At 44.7% G+C, this 14,763-nt stretch overlaps 1 protein-coding gene across 2 annotated transcripts in view; it reads right to left on the bottom strand.

Moving 5' to 3' along the window:
• The window catches only part of LOC137350711 (pituitary adenylate cyclase-activating polypeptide type I receptor-like), an 83,156-nt gene that overhangs the window by 17,708 nt on the left and 50,685 nt on the right, over positions 1–14,763 (bottom strand). For both annotated transcript variants that reach the window (XM_068015631.1, XM_068015640.1), the window contains 2 exons: positions 11,727–11,856; positions 8,795–8,836 (listed from right to left, as the gene is read on the bottom strand). In XM_068015631.1, the coding sequence (XP_067871732.1) occupies positions 8,795–8,836; positions 11,727–11,856 (172 nt within the window). The remainder of the gene's footprint in view (positions 1–8,794; positions 8,837–11,726; positions 11,857–14,763) is intronic.

Genomic DNA, 14,763 nt, shown 5'->3' with positions numbered 1-14,763 from the left:
GTTATAATTATTCTAATATAGACTGGGAAAGTAATAATGTAAAGGGCAGAGAGGGGCAAGGGTTTCTAGCATGTGTTCAGGAGAATATTCCACAGCAGTATGTTTCCAGTTCAGTGAGGAAGGAGGCATTGCTGGATCTGGTTCTGGGGAATGAGGTGGGACAAGTGGATCAACTGTCAGTAGTGTAACATTTAGGTAACAGTGATCATAGTTTCATAAGGTATTGATTACCTCTGGAAAAGGGCAAGGAACAATCCAGAGTAAAAATAAATAATTGGGGGTGGACTAACTTCAATGGGGTGAGATCTGGCCCAGATAAAGTGGAATCAAAGATTAGCAGGCAAAACTGTAATTGAACAATGGGCTGCCTTTAAAGAGATAGTTTGGGTACAGTTAAGATACATTCCCACGAGTGGGAAAGGTAAAACAAACACCGAGAGCTCCCTGGATGGCGAAAGAAATAGAGAGTAAGATGAAATAGAAAAAGGTTGCATATGACAGGTGTCGGGTGGATAATACAATTGAGAACAAGGTGGAATATGAAAGGCTCAGACGGGAAGTGAAAAACAAATAAGACAAAGAGAGTGTATGAGAAGAGACTGGCAGCTAATATAAGAGGGAATCCAAAAGTCTTCTATAGGCATATAAATAGTAAAAGGATGTTAAAAGGAGGAGTGGGGCTGATTAGGGACCAAAAAGGGGATTTACACATGGAGGCAGAGGGCATGGCTGAGATACTAAATAAATACTTTGCATCTGCCTTTACCAAGCAAGAAGATGCCTCCTAATTCATGGTGAAAGAAGAGATAATCGAGACACTGGATGGGCTAAAAATAGATCAAGCGGATATATTAGAAAGACCAGTTGTACCTAAAGTTGATTAGTTACTAGGACCGGATGAGATGCATCCAAAGATAACTTAGGAAAGTAAGGGAGGAAATTGCGGAGGCACTGGCCATAATCTTCCAATCCTCCTTAGACACAAGGGTGGTGCCATAGGACTGGAGAATCACAAATGTTACACCCGTGTCCAAAAAAAGTGTAAGGAACTTCAGGCCAGTCAGTTTAACCTCGGTGGTGGGAAAGCTTTTAGAAACGATAATTCGGGGCAAAATTAACAGTCACTTGGACAAGTGTGAATTAATTGGGGAAAGCCAGTATGGATTTGTTGAAGACAATTCGTGTTTAACTAATTTGATTGCGTTTTTTGCTGAGATAACAGAGAAGGCTGATGAGGGTAATGCAGTTGATGTGGTGCACATGGACTTCCAAAAGGTATTTTTGATAAAGTGCCACATTACAGTCTGGTCAGCAAAGTTAAAGCCTACGGAATAAAAGGAACAGTGGCAGCATGGATATGAAATTGGCTGAGTGACAGGAAACAGAGAATAGTGGTGAACAATTGTTTTTTGGACAGGAGGAAGGTATAGAGTGGGGTTCCCCAGGGGTCAGTGTAGGACCGCTGCTTTTCTTAATCTATATTAATGGCGAGTCGAAGAGACTTAGTAGTTGGCAGGAAAAAAGACAGAGGAGCAAGGGGAGAGCCAACTGTGCAACAGCCCCGACAAACAAATTCTCTGCAGCACCTGTGGAAGAGCCTGTCACTCTAGAATTGGCCTTTATAGCCACTCCAGGCGCTGCTTCACAAACCACTGACCACCTCCAGGCGCGTATCCATTGTCTCTCGAGATAAGGAGGCCCAAAAGAAATATTAATGACCTAGACTTGTGTGTGCAGGGCACTATTTCAAAATTGCAGATGACACAAAACTTGGAAGTATTGTGAACTGTGAGGAGGATAGTGATAATCTTCAAAAGACGGAATGGGTGGACATGTGGCAGATGAAATTTAATGCAGGGAAGTATGAAGTGATTCAATTTGATAGGAAGAACGAGGAACGGCAATATAAAATAAAGGATACAATTCGAAAGGGGGTGAAGGGGCAGAGTGACCTGGGGGTATATGTGCACAAATCATTGCAGAGCGGGTTGAGAAAATGGTTAATTAAGCATATGGGATCCTGGGCTTTATAAATAGAGGCCTAGAGTACAAGAACAAGGAAGTTATGATAAACCTGGATAAAACACTGGTTTGGCCTCAGCTGGAGTATTGTGTCCAGTTCTGGGCACCACACTTTAGAAAAGATGTGAAGGCATTAGAGAGGGTGCGGAAAAGATTCACAAGAATGGTTCCAGGGATGAGGAACCTCAGTTATGTGAATAGATTGGAGAAGCTGGGCCTGTGCTCCTTGGAGAAGAGAAGATTAAGAGGATTCATTTACTTTTTGGGCTTGAAAGGTGGTTTTGTTACAGTTATTTTAAGCTTATGCAGATCAGCAACAAAGTGAAAAACGGAAGGTAGGTTAACTGATGGTCGGGTTGGGTCGGGCGCGGGAAAAAAATGGAAGGACTAGGGCCGGATCGGGCTCTGGGTCGGATGTGGTTCTGTTGGGCTCTGGTCGGGTTTCATTTGCAGACCCGAGCCAGACTTTATGGTGAAGGCAGATTCAATCAAGGCCTTCAAAGGAGAATTGAATAATTATCTGACTAGAAAAAATTTGAAGGGCTACGGGAAAAGGCGGTGGGGGGGTGGGGTGCGACTAGGTGAGTTGCTCTTGCAGAGAGGTGGCACAGAAATGATGGGCCAAATGGCCCCCTTCTGTGCTGTAACCATTCTATGATTCTACACTGAGAGAAAAAGAGACACAAAGAGAGGAAGGGAGACACAGTAAGAGGGATATACACAGGAGAGACAGAGAAGGAGAGGCAGGAGAGACAGGGCTATAGATATATATAAACCTTTGAACACTCATCAGAACAATCCGCAAGAATCAGAGTCAAGCTGCCTGGTTTAAATTTCAAACAAAGCTTGGCAGTTAACTGTCTGTCACTGTAAACTAGTGCATTGTCCATGGCAATGCCTCTACCAATCAGAGTTCATTTACCAACCAATCAGCACTCTCTTCTCATGCAGTATAAGTTGTTTTCCCTTACATTGGTTATTCTTGCGGATTGTCCTGATGAGTGCAAGACGAAAAGCTTCGACAACATGTCTCTATTTTCAGCAATACTCAAGTTCTGTACTACTAAACGAACTTTGAACACTCTTATTTATGAAGCTCCGATTCACATATAAACTTATGAATCCATTAATTAAATCATGAACCTCTCATTATTTCAGTTATTCATTGAACCCCTTGCACACCTGTCTAGATTCCAGTTTGTAACTCAGTACTGGGCCTCGTTATATTCTTTATACAAAGTTTGTGACTCATTTGGTGAGATTCCAGCCTTAAGCAATTCCAAACTATGCATTATTCTGCACATAAACCATCTTAACTGCTCAGGTAGATTCTATCTTGTAATTCCCGGTTATCCAGTGCTTTAAACCATATGAACTTCTTGATTAAAGATTCCAGCTTGTATTCCAGCTCTTGGGTATCCAATATTTGTTCTTTAATCAAAGAAACTTTGTTATTTTTCTGTGACTTTACTGAAGGAATCACGTCATTTTATGACTGACTTCCAACAACACTCAAGAAGCTCGACACCATCCAGGACAAAGTAGCCCGTTTGATTGGCACCCCATCCACAAACATTCAGTCCCTCCACCACTGACGCACAGTGGCAGCAGTGTGTACCATCTACAAAATGCACTGCAGAAACGCACCAAGGCGCCTTAGACAACACCTTCTAAACCTGTTGCTGTTGCCATCAGCGAGTAGGAAGTGGGGTTAAAATCAAGTTTTTTTAAAAATTCATTCATGGGATGTGGGTGTCGCTGGCCAGGCCAGCATTTATTGCCCATCCCTAATTGCCCTTGAGAAGATGGTGGTGAACCGCCTTCTTGAACCGCTGCAGTCCATGTGGGGTTGGTATACCCACAGTGCTGTTAGCAAGGGAGTTCCAGGATTTTGACCCAGCACCAGTGAAGGAACGGCAATACAGTTTCAAGTCAGGATGGTGTGCACAGCTTGGAGGAGAACTTGCAGGTGGTGGTGTTCCCATGCTGCCCTTGTCGTCCTAGGTAATAGAGGTTGCGGGTTTGGAAGGTGCTGTCGAAGGAGTCTTGGTGAGTTGCTGCAGCGCATCTTGTAGATTAGAACATTAGAACATTACAGTGCAGTACAGGCCCTTCGTCCCTCGATGTTGCGCCGACCATCTGACCTACACTATTCCATTTTCATCCATATGTCTATCCAATGACCACTTAAATGCCCTTAAAGTTGGCGAGTCTACTACTGTTGCAGGCAGGGCGTTCCACGCCCCTACTACTCTCTGCGTAAAGAAACTACCTCTGACATCTGTCCTATATCTTTCACCCCTCCACTTAAAGCTATGTCCCCTCGTGTTTGCCATCATCATCCGAGGAAAAAGACTCTCACTATCCACCCTATCTAACCCTCTGATTATCTTATATGTCTCTATTAAGTCACCTCTTCTCCTCCTTCTCTCTAACGAAAACAACCCCAAGTCCCTCAGCCTTTCCTCGTAAGACCTTCCTTCCATACCAGGCAACATCCTAGTAAATCTCCTCTGCACCCTTTCCAAAGCTTCCACATCCTTCCTATAATGCGGTGACCAGAACTGCACGCAATACTCAAGGTGCGGCCTCACCAGAGTTTTGTACAGCTGCATCATGACCTCGTGGCTCTGAAACTCGATCCCCCTACTAATAAAAGCTAACACACCATATGCCTTCTTAACAGCCCTATTAACCTGGGTAGCAACTTTCAGGGATTTATGTACCTGGACACCAAGATCTCTCTGCTCATCTACACTACCAAGAATCTTCCCATTAGCCCAGTACTCTGCATTGCTGTTACTCCTTCCAAAGTGAATCACCTCACACTTCTCCGCATTAAACTCCATTTGCCATCTCCCAGCCCAGCTCTGCAGCCTATCTATGTCCCCTCTGTACCCTACAACACCCTTCGACACTATCCACAACTCCACCGACCTTCGTGTCATCCGCAAATTTACTAACCCACCCTTCTACACCCTCATCCAGGTCATTTATAAAAATGACAAACAGCGGTGGCCCCAAAACAGAACCTTGCGGTACACCACTAGTAACTAAACTCCAGGATGAACATTTGCCATCAACCACCACCCTCTGTCTTCTTTCAGCTAGCCAATTTCTGATCCAAAGCTCTAAATCACCTTCAACCCCATACTTCCGTATTTTCTGCAATAGCCTACCGTGGGGAACCTTATCAAACGCCTTACTGAAATCCATATACACCACATCCACGGCTTTACCCTCATCCACCTGTTTGGTCACCTTCTCGAAAAACTCAATAAGGTTTGTGAGGCACGACCTACCTTTCACAAAACCGTGCTGACTATCGCAAATGAACTTATTCTTTTCAAGATGATTATAAATCCTATCTCTTATAACCTTTTCCAACATTTTACCCACAACTGAAGTAAGGCTCACAGGTCTATAATTACCAGGGCTGTCTCTACTCCCCTTCTTGAACAAGGGGACAACATTTGCTATCCTCCAGTCCTCCGGCACTACTCCTGTCGACAATGACGACATAAAGATCAACAACAACGGCTCTGCAATCTCCTCCCTGGCTTCCCAGAGAATCCTAGGATAAATCCCATCTGGCCCAGGGGACTTATCTATTTTCACTCTTTCCAAAATTGTTAACACCTCCTCCTTGTGAATCTCAATCCCATCTAGCCTAGTAGGCTGTATCTCAGTAATCTCCTCGGCAACATTTTCTTTCTCTACTGTAAATACTGACGAAAAATATTCATTTAACGCTTCCCCTATCTCCTCTGATTCCGCACACAACTTCCCACTACTATCCTTGATTGGCCCTGTTCTAACTCTTATCATTCTTTTATTCCTGATATACCTAAAGAAAGCCTTAGGATTTTCTTTGATCCTATCCGCCAATGACTTCTCGTGTCCTCTCCTTGCTCTTCTTAGCCCTCCCTTTAGATCCTTCCTGGCTAGCTTGTAACTCTCAAGTGCCCTAACTGAGCCTTCACGTCTCATCCTAACATAAGCCGCCCTCTTCCTCTTGACAAGCGCTTCAACTTCTTGAGTAAACCACGGCTCCCTCGCTCGACAACTTCCTCCCTGCCTGACAGGTACATACTTATCAAGGACACGCATTAGCTGCTCCTTGAATAAGCTCCACATTTCGTTTGTGCCCATCCCCTGCAGTTTCCTTCCCCATCCTACACATCCTAAATCTTGCCTAATCGCGTCATAATTTCCTTTCCCCCAGCTCTAATTCTTGCCCTGCGGTATATACCTGTCCCTGCCCATCGCTAAGGTAAACCTAACCGAATTGTGATCACTATCGCCAAAGTGCTCACCTACATCTAAATCGAACACCTGGCCGGGTTCATTACCCAGTACCAAATCCAATGTGGCATCGCCCCTGGTTGGCCTGTCCACATACTGTGTCAGAAAACCCTCCTGCACACACTGGACAAAAACAGACCCATCTAAAGTACTCGAACTATAGTATTTCCAGTCAATATTTGGAAAGTTAAAGTCCCCCATAACCACTACCCTGTTACTCTCGCTCCTGTCGAGAATCATGTTTGCTATCCTTTCCTCTACATCTCTGGAACTATTCGGAGGTCTATAGAAAACTCCCAACAGGGTGACCTCTCCTCTCCTGTTTCTAACCTCGGCCCATACTACCTCAGTAGACGAGTCCTCAAACGTCCTTTCTGCCGCTGTAATACTTTCCTTGATTAACAATGCCACACCCCCCCCTCTTTTACCCTCTTCTCTGTTCTTACTGAAACATCTAAATCCCGGAACCTGCAACATCCATTCCTGCCCCTGCTCTACCCATGTCTCTGAAATGGCCACTACATCGAGATCCCAGGTACCAACCCATGCTGCAAGCTCACCCACCTTATTCCGGATGCTCCTGGCGTTGAAGTGGACACACTTTAAACCAAGTTCTTGCTTGCCAGTGCCCTCTTGCGTCCTTGTAACCTTATCCCCTACCTCACTACTCTCAACAGCCTGTACACTGGAACTACAATTTAGGTTCCCATTCCCCTGCTGATTTAGTTTAAACCCCCCCGAAGAGCACTAACAAATCTCCCCCCCAGGATATTGGTACCCCTCTGGTTCAGGTGAAGACCATCCTGTTTGTAGAGGTCCTACCTACCCCAGAAAGAGCCCCAATTATCCAGGAAACCAAAACCTCCTACACCATCCCTGCAGCCACGTGTTCAACTCCTCTCTCTCCCTGTTCCTCTCTTCGCTAGCACGTGGCACGGGCAACAACCCAGAGATAACAACTCTGGTTGTTCTCGCTCTAAGCTTCCACCCTAGCTCCCTGAATTTCTGCCTTAAATCCCCATCTCTCTTCCTACCTATGTCGTTGGTGCCTATGTGGACCACGACTTGGGGGTGCTCCCCCTCCCCCTTAAGGATCCCAAAAACACGATCAGAGACATCACGTACCCTGGCACCTGGGAGGCAACACACCAACCGTGAGTCTCTCTCGTTCCCACAGAACCTCCTATCTGTTCCCCTAACTATGGAGTCCCCAATGACTAATGCTCTGCTCCTCTTCCCCTTTCCCTTCTGAGCAACAGGGACAGACTCTGTGCCAGAGACCTGCACCCCATTGCTTACCCCTGGTAAGTCGTCCCCCCCAACAGTATCCAAAACGGTATACCTGTTGTTGAGGGAAACGGCCACAGGGGATCCCTGCACTGCCTGCTGGTTCCCTTTCCTTCCCCTGACGGTAACCCATCTACCTACTTCTTTTACCTGAGGTGTGACTGCCTCCCTATAACTCCTGTCAATAATCCCCTCCACCTCCCGAATGATCCGATGGTGCACACTGCTGCCACTGTGCATTGGTGGTGGAGGGAGTAAATTTTTAAGGTGGTGGAGAGGTGCCAATCAAGGGGGCTGCTTTAGCTTGGATGGTGTTGAGCTTTTTGAGTGTTGGAGCTGTACTCATCCAGGCATTTGGAGAGTATTCCATTGCACTCCTGGCTTGTGCCTTGTAGGTGGTGGACAGGCTTTGGGGAGTCAGGAGGTGAGTTACCCATTGCAGAATCCCCAGCCTCTGACCTGCTCTTGTAGCCACAGTATTTATGTGGTTGCCAGTTCCAGTTCAGTTTCTGGTCAATGGTAACCCCCATAATGTTGATAGTGGGGGTTTCAGCAATGGTAATGTCATTGAACATCAAGGGGAGATGGTTAGATTCTCTCTTGTTGGAGATGATCATTGCCTGGAACTAGTGTGGTACGAATGTTACTTGCTGGAGGCTGAATGTTGTCCAATTTTTGTACGGGCACGGACTGTTTCAGTATCTGAGGAGTTATGAATGGAACTGAACATTGTGCAATCAACACACATCCCTACTTCTGGATTCTGACCGTATGATGGAGGGAAGGTCATTGATGGAACAGCTCAAGATAGTTAGGCCTAGGACACGAATCTGAGGGGTTCAAATGGTTTATCTATCAGATAATGGATACCCGGGAGTGAATTATAGGCTGGAATTAAATTGCAGGATTCAGGTGATTTCTATATAGAAAAATGGATGCCTAGGGTTGAGTTACAGACTCAAAACTAATTGAGAGGTTCAAGTAGTTTATATAAAGCATATTCCTCTGTTCTTATACTTTCTCTGGAACTTGCTGCCTGACATTCTAACTGGCATGGCTAGCAGCCATAGAATCGTGGGAATGTCCGGAGAAAACTCCAAACAAGCCTGCTCTTCACAATTGGTGCCAGCTCTGTAACTATAATGCCTCCTGCAAGCATCTCCAATGAATAATTTCTTACCTCTCCATTCAGGAAACAATATAGTAGAGCCACAGCAAAGCCCTGTTTTAAAAAGAAAGGAGTAGAATCAGTTACATTAGAGCTGTACAATTATATTTACTTCTTCAATATTGCTGAAGTGTGTCTGTTCCAAATGACACTCATCTCATTTAAGAATTAGCTAGACGTTGTAACGGAAAGATGGTAGGATTGGTGTTCTGGAATGAGCAGATGATAAGGAACCAAGGGTTTTCTTTACCCAGCCAGTGGTTAGAATGTGGAATGTTACTGCCACATAGAAGAGAAGATTGGGGGAGACAGTGGTAATGCCAATAGCCTACTGATCCTGGGGAGAGGGATTCAAATCCCACCCTGGAAGCTGGTGGAATTTAGACTTAATTAATGAATTCAAGTAATTGAAAATGTGGCATTACTTGTCTTAGTAATGGGCCCACGAACAAGCTATTATTTGGTTCACTAATGCTGTTTAGGGAAAAAAAAATCTGCTGTTCTTGCCTGGTCTGGCCTACATGTGAATCCAGGCCCACAGCATTGTGGTTGATTCTTAACTGCCCACTGAAATGGCCGAGCAAGCTACTCAGTTGGTAAGGACAATTAGGGATGGGCAACAAATGCTGGCCTTGCCAGTGACACCCACATCCCATGAAAAAATGTTTAAAAAGTTAAGGTCAATGGCAGAGATGTATTTCAGAATTGCCCAAGTGCCAAATTTAACTCTGCCTTGTCTGTGTTTTTTTAACAGGTTTCCTGCCCCAAAGTCAGTCTGAGTGACAGGTTTGTTACCCTGTTGGGTGGGGATTGCTGCAGGTAAGGCCGCAGTCCAGGAACAGACGGTTTAGTGCTGTTGGGGTTAGAGATTGTGGGGGAGGGGGAGGAGGGGATGGGTACAGTGTGTTGTGGAGTGGTCGAGAAGAAATCAGAGGCAGAGTCAAGGATCAGAAACAGATACAGGGGAGGGGAGAGAGCGGTGATGGAGCCAGAAATCACATTGGTGATCACATTGAGGTTCAGAGATCGAGGAGAGGGGTGTCGGTGATCAAGGGGATGTTAGTTGGGGAGAGACAGTGGAGGTCCAGGCGGGTGTTTACTGGGTAATTTGTTGGGCCTGGAAGAAACACTTTTGCTTCTCCAGGCCCACAAGCAGTGCTGTAAAGGCACTTGCCTCACAGATCAGTCCATCTTGCCCCCTTTTACCTGTCAGAATCACAGAATCGTTACAGTACAGAAGGAGGCCATTCAGCCCATTGTGCCCACTGGCTCTCCGATTGAGCAAATCCCTCAGTTCCATCCTCCTGCCTTCTCCCCATAACCCTGCACATTCTTCCTTTTCATATCACTGTACAATTCCCTTTTGAATGCTTCAATTGAACCTGCCTCCACCACGTTCTCAGGCAGCACATTCCAGAACTTAAACACTCACTGCGTGAAAAAGTATTTCCTCATCTCACTTTTGCTTCTCTTACCAAATACTTTAAATCTGTGCCCTCCCATTCTCGATCCTTTCACGAGTGGAAACACTTTCTTTCTATCTCCTCTGTCCAGTCCCTCATGATTTTGAATACCTCTATCAAATCACCTCTCAGCCTTCTCTCCAAGGAAAACAGTCCTAACTTCACCAATCTGTCTTCATAACTGAAGTTCCTCATTCCTGGAACCATTCTTGTGAATCTTTTCTGTACTCTCTCCAATGTCCTCACGTTTTTCCTAAAGTGCAGCACCCAGTACTGGATGCAATACTCCAGCTAAGACCGAACTAGTGTCTTATACAAGTTCAACATAACTTCCTTGCTCTTGTACTCTATGCCCCGATTAATAAAGTCCAGGATACTGTATGCTTTATTAACCGCTCTCTCAACCTGTCCTGTCAACTTCAATAACTTATGCACATATACACCTAGGTCCCTCTGCTCCTGCACCCCCTTTAGAATTGTACCCTGAGGCCTTGGAAACCTGGCTGACTGTGGTTAAAAATAGAATCACTGGTAAAATGTAGGCACACAGTCTCCTTAAAGGGTTTTTCTGACCAACCCAACTCCTGGGAGTAGGTTAATCACCCGCTCCTCATTCTGCCTCCTTTAAGACTAGAAATGGGCAGGTTCAATGATGGCTGGATTCCTCTGTCAGAGTTTTAACATTTTAACTTCCCAGCCCATCCAAACCCTCCTGTTTTTTTTTGGGAGGTGGGGTTTAAAGTTGCCCTCTGAATGTCTGAGCACATACAGTCCCCAATGCTTATAATGGGTGAGTTGATGCTCGTGTGATTTGTGAGCTATGCACCCGGATTGGCAACACAGTCAAGGTAAGCAACCAGCATATTGTAAAAATATTATCACCTCCTAGTGGCTAACCATTGCACTCAGATTCTCATCACTATGGTGACACGATGCAAGCAGCTGATTGGAACTGCTTGAAAGCCTGATTTTACCTGAATTCAGCACAGCCTTTCAAATGGTAAGTACAGAATAAGGATTTATTGACTGCGCTTAATGTGTTAAAAGCCTTTTATAAAAAGCACCAATGTTTCCCCTTATGGGGGAATCTAGAACTAGAGGGCATAGTTTAAAAATAAGGGCTCTCCCATTTAAGATGTCGATGAGGAGGAATTTCTTCTCTGAGAGGGTCATTAATCTTTGGAATTGTCTCCCCCGGAGAGCAGTGGAGGCTGGGACATTGAATATATTCAAGGCTGAGTTAGACAGATTTTTGATTTACAAGGGAGTCAAGGGTTCTGGGGGGGCAGACAGAAAAATGGAGTTGAGGCCACAATCAGATCAGCCATGATCTATTGAATGGCGGAGCAGGCTCAAGGGGCCGAATGGCCTACTCCTGCTCCTATCTCTTATGTTCTTAGGTTCTTATGCACCGGCGAATGGTCCGTGTTTATCTGATATCAGTGACAGCCCGTGCTTAGCTTGAATGGTGTGGACTGTACCTGAAACGATCCTATCCCAAGCTCGATGTGGAGCCTCAGATCTTCCGCGATGTGATCGGGGAGAAACACGCACACAATATAATGGACGCCAAAGAGTGGGATGAGGAGCAGAGTTGATTTGGTCAGTCTCCTGGAAAAGAAAGTGTATTTTTAAAACAAAAACAAAAAAAATTCAAACTTGAACTACTGCCCTCATCTCAGGGAAGGGCAAAGAGTGAACAAGGGCCAGGAATGGAGGGTCACTGGGAGCATGGTTGTGAAGATTTCCTCAGTTCAATATCCCTCATTGAAAATGGATTTTATAACCGGTTTAAGATTTAGCTAAAGACCATGGAATAGAGAAGCCTTCACAAAAATTCTTACAATGTTGCCCCGATGTCCAGAGGGGTTCCTATCTCCATGTAGCATTCTTGAAACAAAGACATGGGGAATTTTTAGCTGTTAAAGGCCTTGATAAGGCCGTAAAAAAGAGCAAATGAAATTTTAGGTTTAGAGACAAGAGGCAGAATATAAAACCGAAGAAGTAATCTAAAGGACGAGGGGACGCAAAGTTAAAGTTTTGGGGAAGAGATGCAGGGTGGATGTAAGGAAGAACTTTTTTAAACAGTGATTGGGAATGACCTGGGACTCGCTGCCCACGAGGGTGGTGGAAGCAGAGACAATGAGTGATTTCAAAAGAAAATTGGATGGTCGCTTGGGGGTAATAAAATTGCAGGGGAATGGGACTAACTGTATTACATAGGAAGGAACATAGGAACATAAGAGCAGGAGTAGGCCATTCAGCCCATCGAGTCTGCTCAGCCGTTCAATACAATCATGCAGTTCAATGCCTTTTTCCTACATTATCCCCATATCCCTTTATGTCATTGGTATTTAGAAATCTGTCATCTCTGCTTTAAACATACTCAATGACTGAGCTTCCACAGCCCTCTGGGGTAGAGAATTCCAAAGATTCACAGCCATCTGAGTAAAGAAATTTCTCCTCATCTCAGCCCTGATTTTGAAATTGTCCCCCATGCTTCTAGACTCTGCAACTGGGGGAAACATCTTATCTGCATCTACCCTGTCTATCCCATTAAGTATTCTGTAGGTTTCAATGAGATTACCTCTCATTCTTCGAAACTCCAGACAATCCAGGCCCAATTTCCCCAATCTCTCTTCATAGGACAGTCCTGCCATCCCGGGAACAAGTCTGGTGAACCTTACTGCTCTACAGACAGCCGGTAAGGACTCGATGGGCTGAATAGTCTCCTTCAGGGCCGTTATGACTCTACAACTCTATAATCATGAACCTATTATAACCCTTAATAAAGCCTCAGTTAGAGCTGTGTGTGCAGTATTGGGCACTACAGGAAGGATATTGAGGCATTAGACAGGGCAGAACACTAGATTTGTTGCTGCCTTGTATTAAGACATCATAATATAAGGAAAGACTTGAAAAAATGTTCTTCCCTAAAATAACAGTTTAAAGACTGATATTATAGAGCTCTTTAAAGTTATGGAAGGACAGGTCAGGCTAGATAGAAGCAGACAGTTGAGGGGTATAGAACGAAGCACCGTAAATACAAGATTAAGTGGAAGAGATTTGGAACAGAGGGCAAGAGAAACGTCCTCACACAGAGTATCGTGAGGCTGTGGAATTCACTTCCAGGTTGAGGTACTAACCATAGAAACATCCAAGAATAGACTGGATGGGCTGAATGGCTTCTATGTATAACATGAAGAAATCCTGTCTCTTTCCAGTTTTTTGAACAAATCTCCCAATTTCATGAGCTGTATTGATGTGCAAGCATTTAGCCAATTTGATTACTAAATTTCAATGGCTGCTCTCTCCTCTTTCCTTTAGCTAAGCCCCATAATGTGAGTTGTCTGTAGACTTTTCTTCCAGTTCTGAGATAGGGTCCAATCCCCGAGTAGTAGCCTATCTCTATTTTGTGTGCATCCAGCTTTCTCCATTCTATTTCTGTTCTCTGTTCTGCAGCACTCAGACAGTCCAGGTTACATCCCTGACAACTGCCAAAGGTGATGGAGGAAAGAGAGTACAGCCACTGCCTTAACGCATCCTGGGCTAGGGAAAAGGAAGAACCTGCCAACATTAGACATGATCGGCTGAATGGCCTCCTTTTGTACCATAACTTTTCTATGGTTCTGTTCCCATCCCTGAGCTCTATCCAACGTTTACTGCTTGAAGTCAAGAGGATTGGATGCGACCAATATGCCCCTCTTGATTAATAACCTAGTTAGGCTCCAGCTTTAAGGTCAAATTGGTTGAATTTAAGGGACTTAGGCAAGCAGTGTGGGTCCATCTTGATAAAGTAGCCCCACACAACTTCGAGCTTTGCATCAACTACAAACTCAAAGTGATATGAGGAGGCTTAAAAAGATCCCAAGCAATGCATTGGAATCTGTAGGAATTAAAGTTGCTGTTAACAATGACTTTTAACTGCTGCTTGGATGCTGAAGCAGCCCAGAAAGCATTACAGAGCTGACAGTATAACTCAGGTCAGCCACTCTCATGTTATTTTTAAGCAGATACCAGTCTCAGACCCAATGGATATACATCTGACCATTATTATGAAAAGCAAGGCTTGTATTTATGAAGCACCTTATCAAGTAGCATAGTACTTCACCAGACATAGACTACAGTGTCTTATATATTTGCAAAACAAGATCCTACAAACATCAGTCCAGTGAAATGAATGACCATCAAAGGACACCAACTTTGGCAGTGCTGTACTCCCTCACTACTGCACTGTACTGGTGGCGTCCCATTCATTCGCGGGATGTGGGCGTTACTGGCAAAGCTGGCATTTAATGTTCAAGCCAAGTTGTCCTGAGAAGGTAATGGTAACTGAGTGGCCTGCCAAATCACTTTTGAGGGCAGTTAAGAGAGAACCACATTGATGTGGGACTGGAGTCACATATAGATAGGCCAGACTGGGGTAAGGTTGGCAAGTTTCCTTGCCGGAAGGAACATTAAGTGAACCAGTTGGATTTTTAACAACAATCCCACAGCACGATGCTCACTTTTACTGAT

The sequence above is a fragment of the Heterodontus francisci genome, chromosome 2 (genome assembly GCF_036365525.1).
Source record: "Heterodontus francisci isolate sHetFra1 chromosome 2, sHetFra1.hap1, whole genome shotgun sequence".
In the NCBI taxonomy this organism is placed as follows: Eukaryota; Metazoa; Chordata; class Chondrichthyes; order Heterodontiformes; family Heterodontidae; genus Heterodontus; species Heterodontus francisci.
This window is presented reverse-complemented; position numbering and strand designations above follow the sequence as displayed.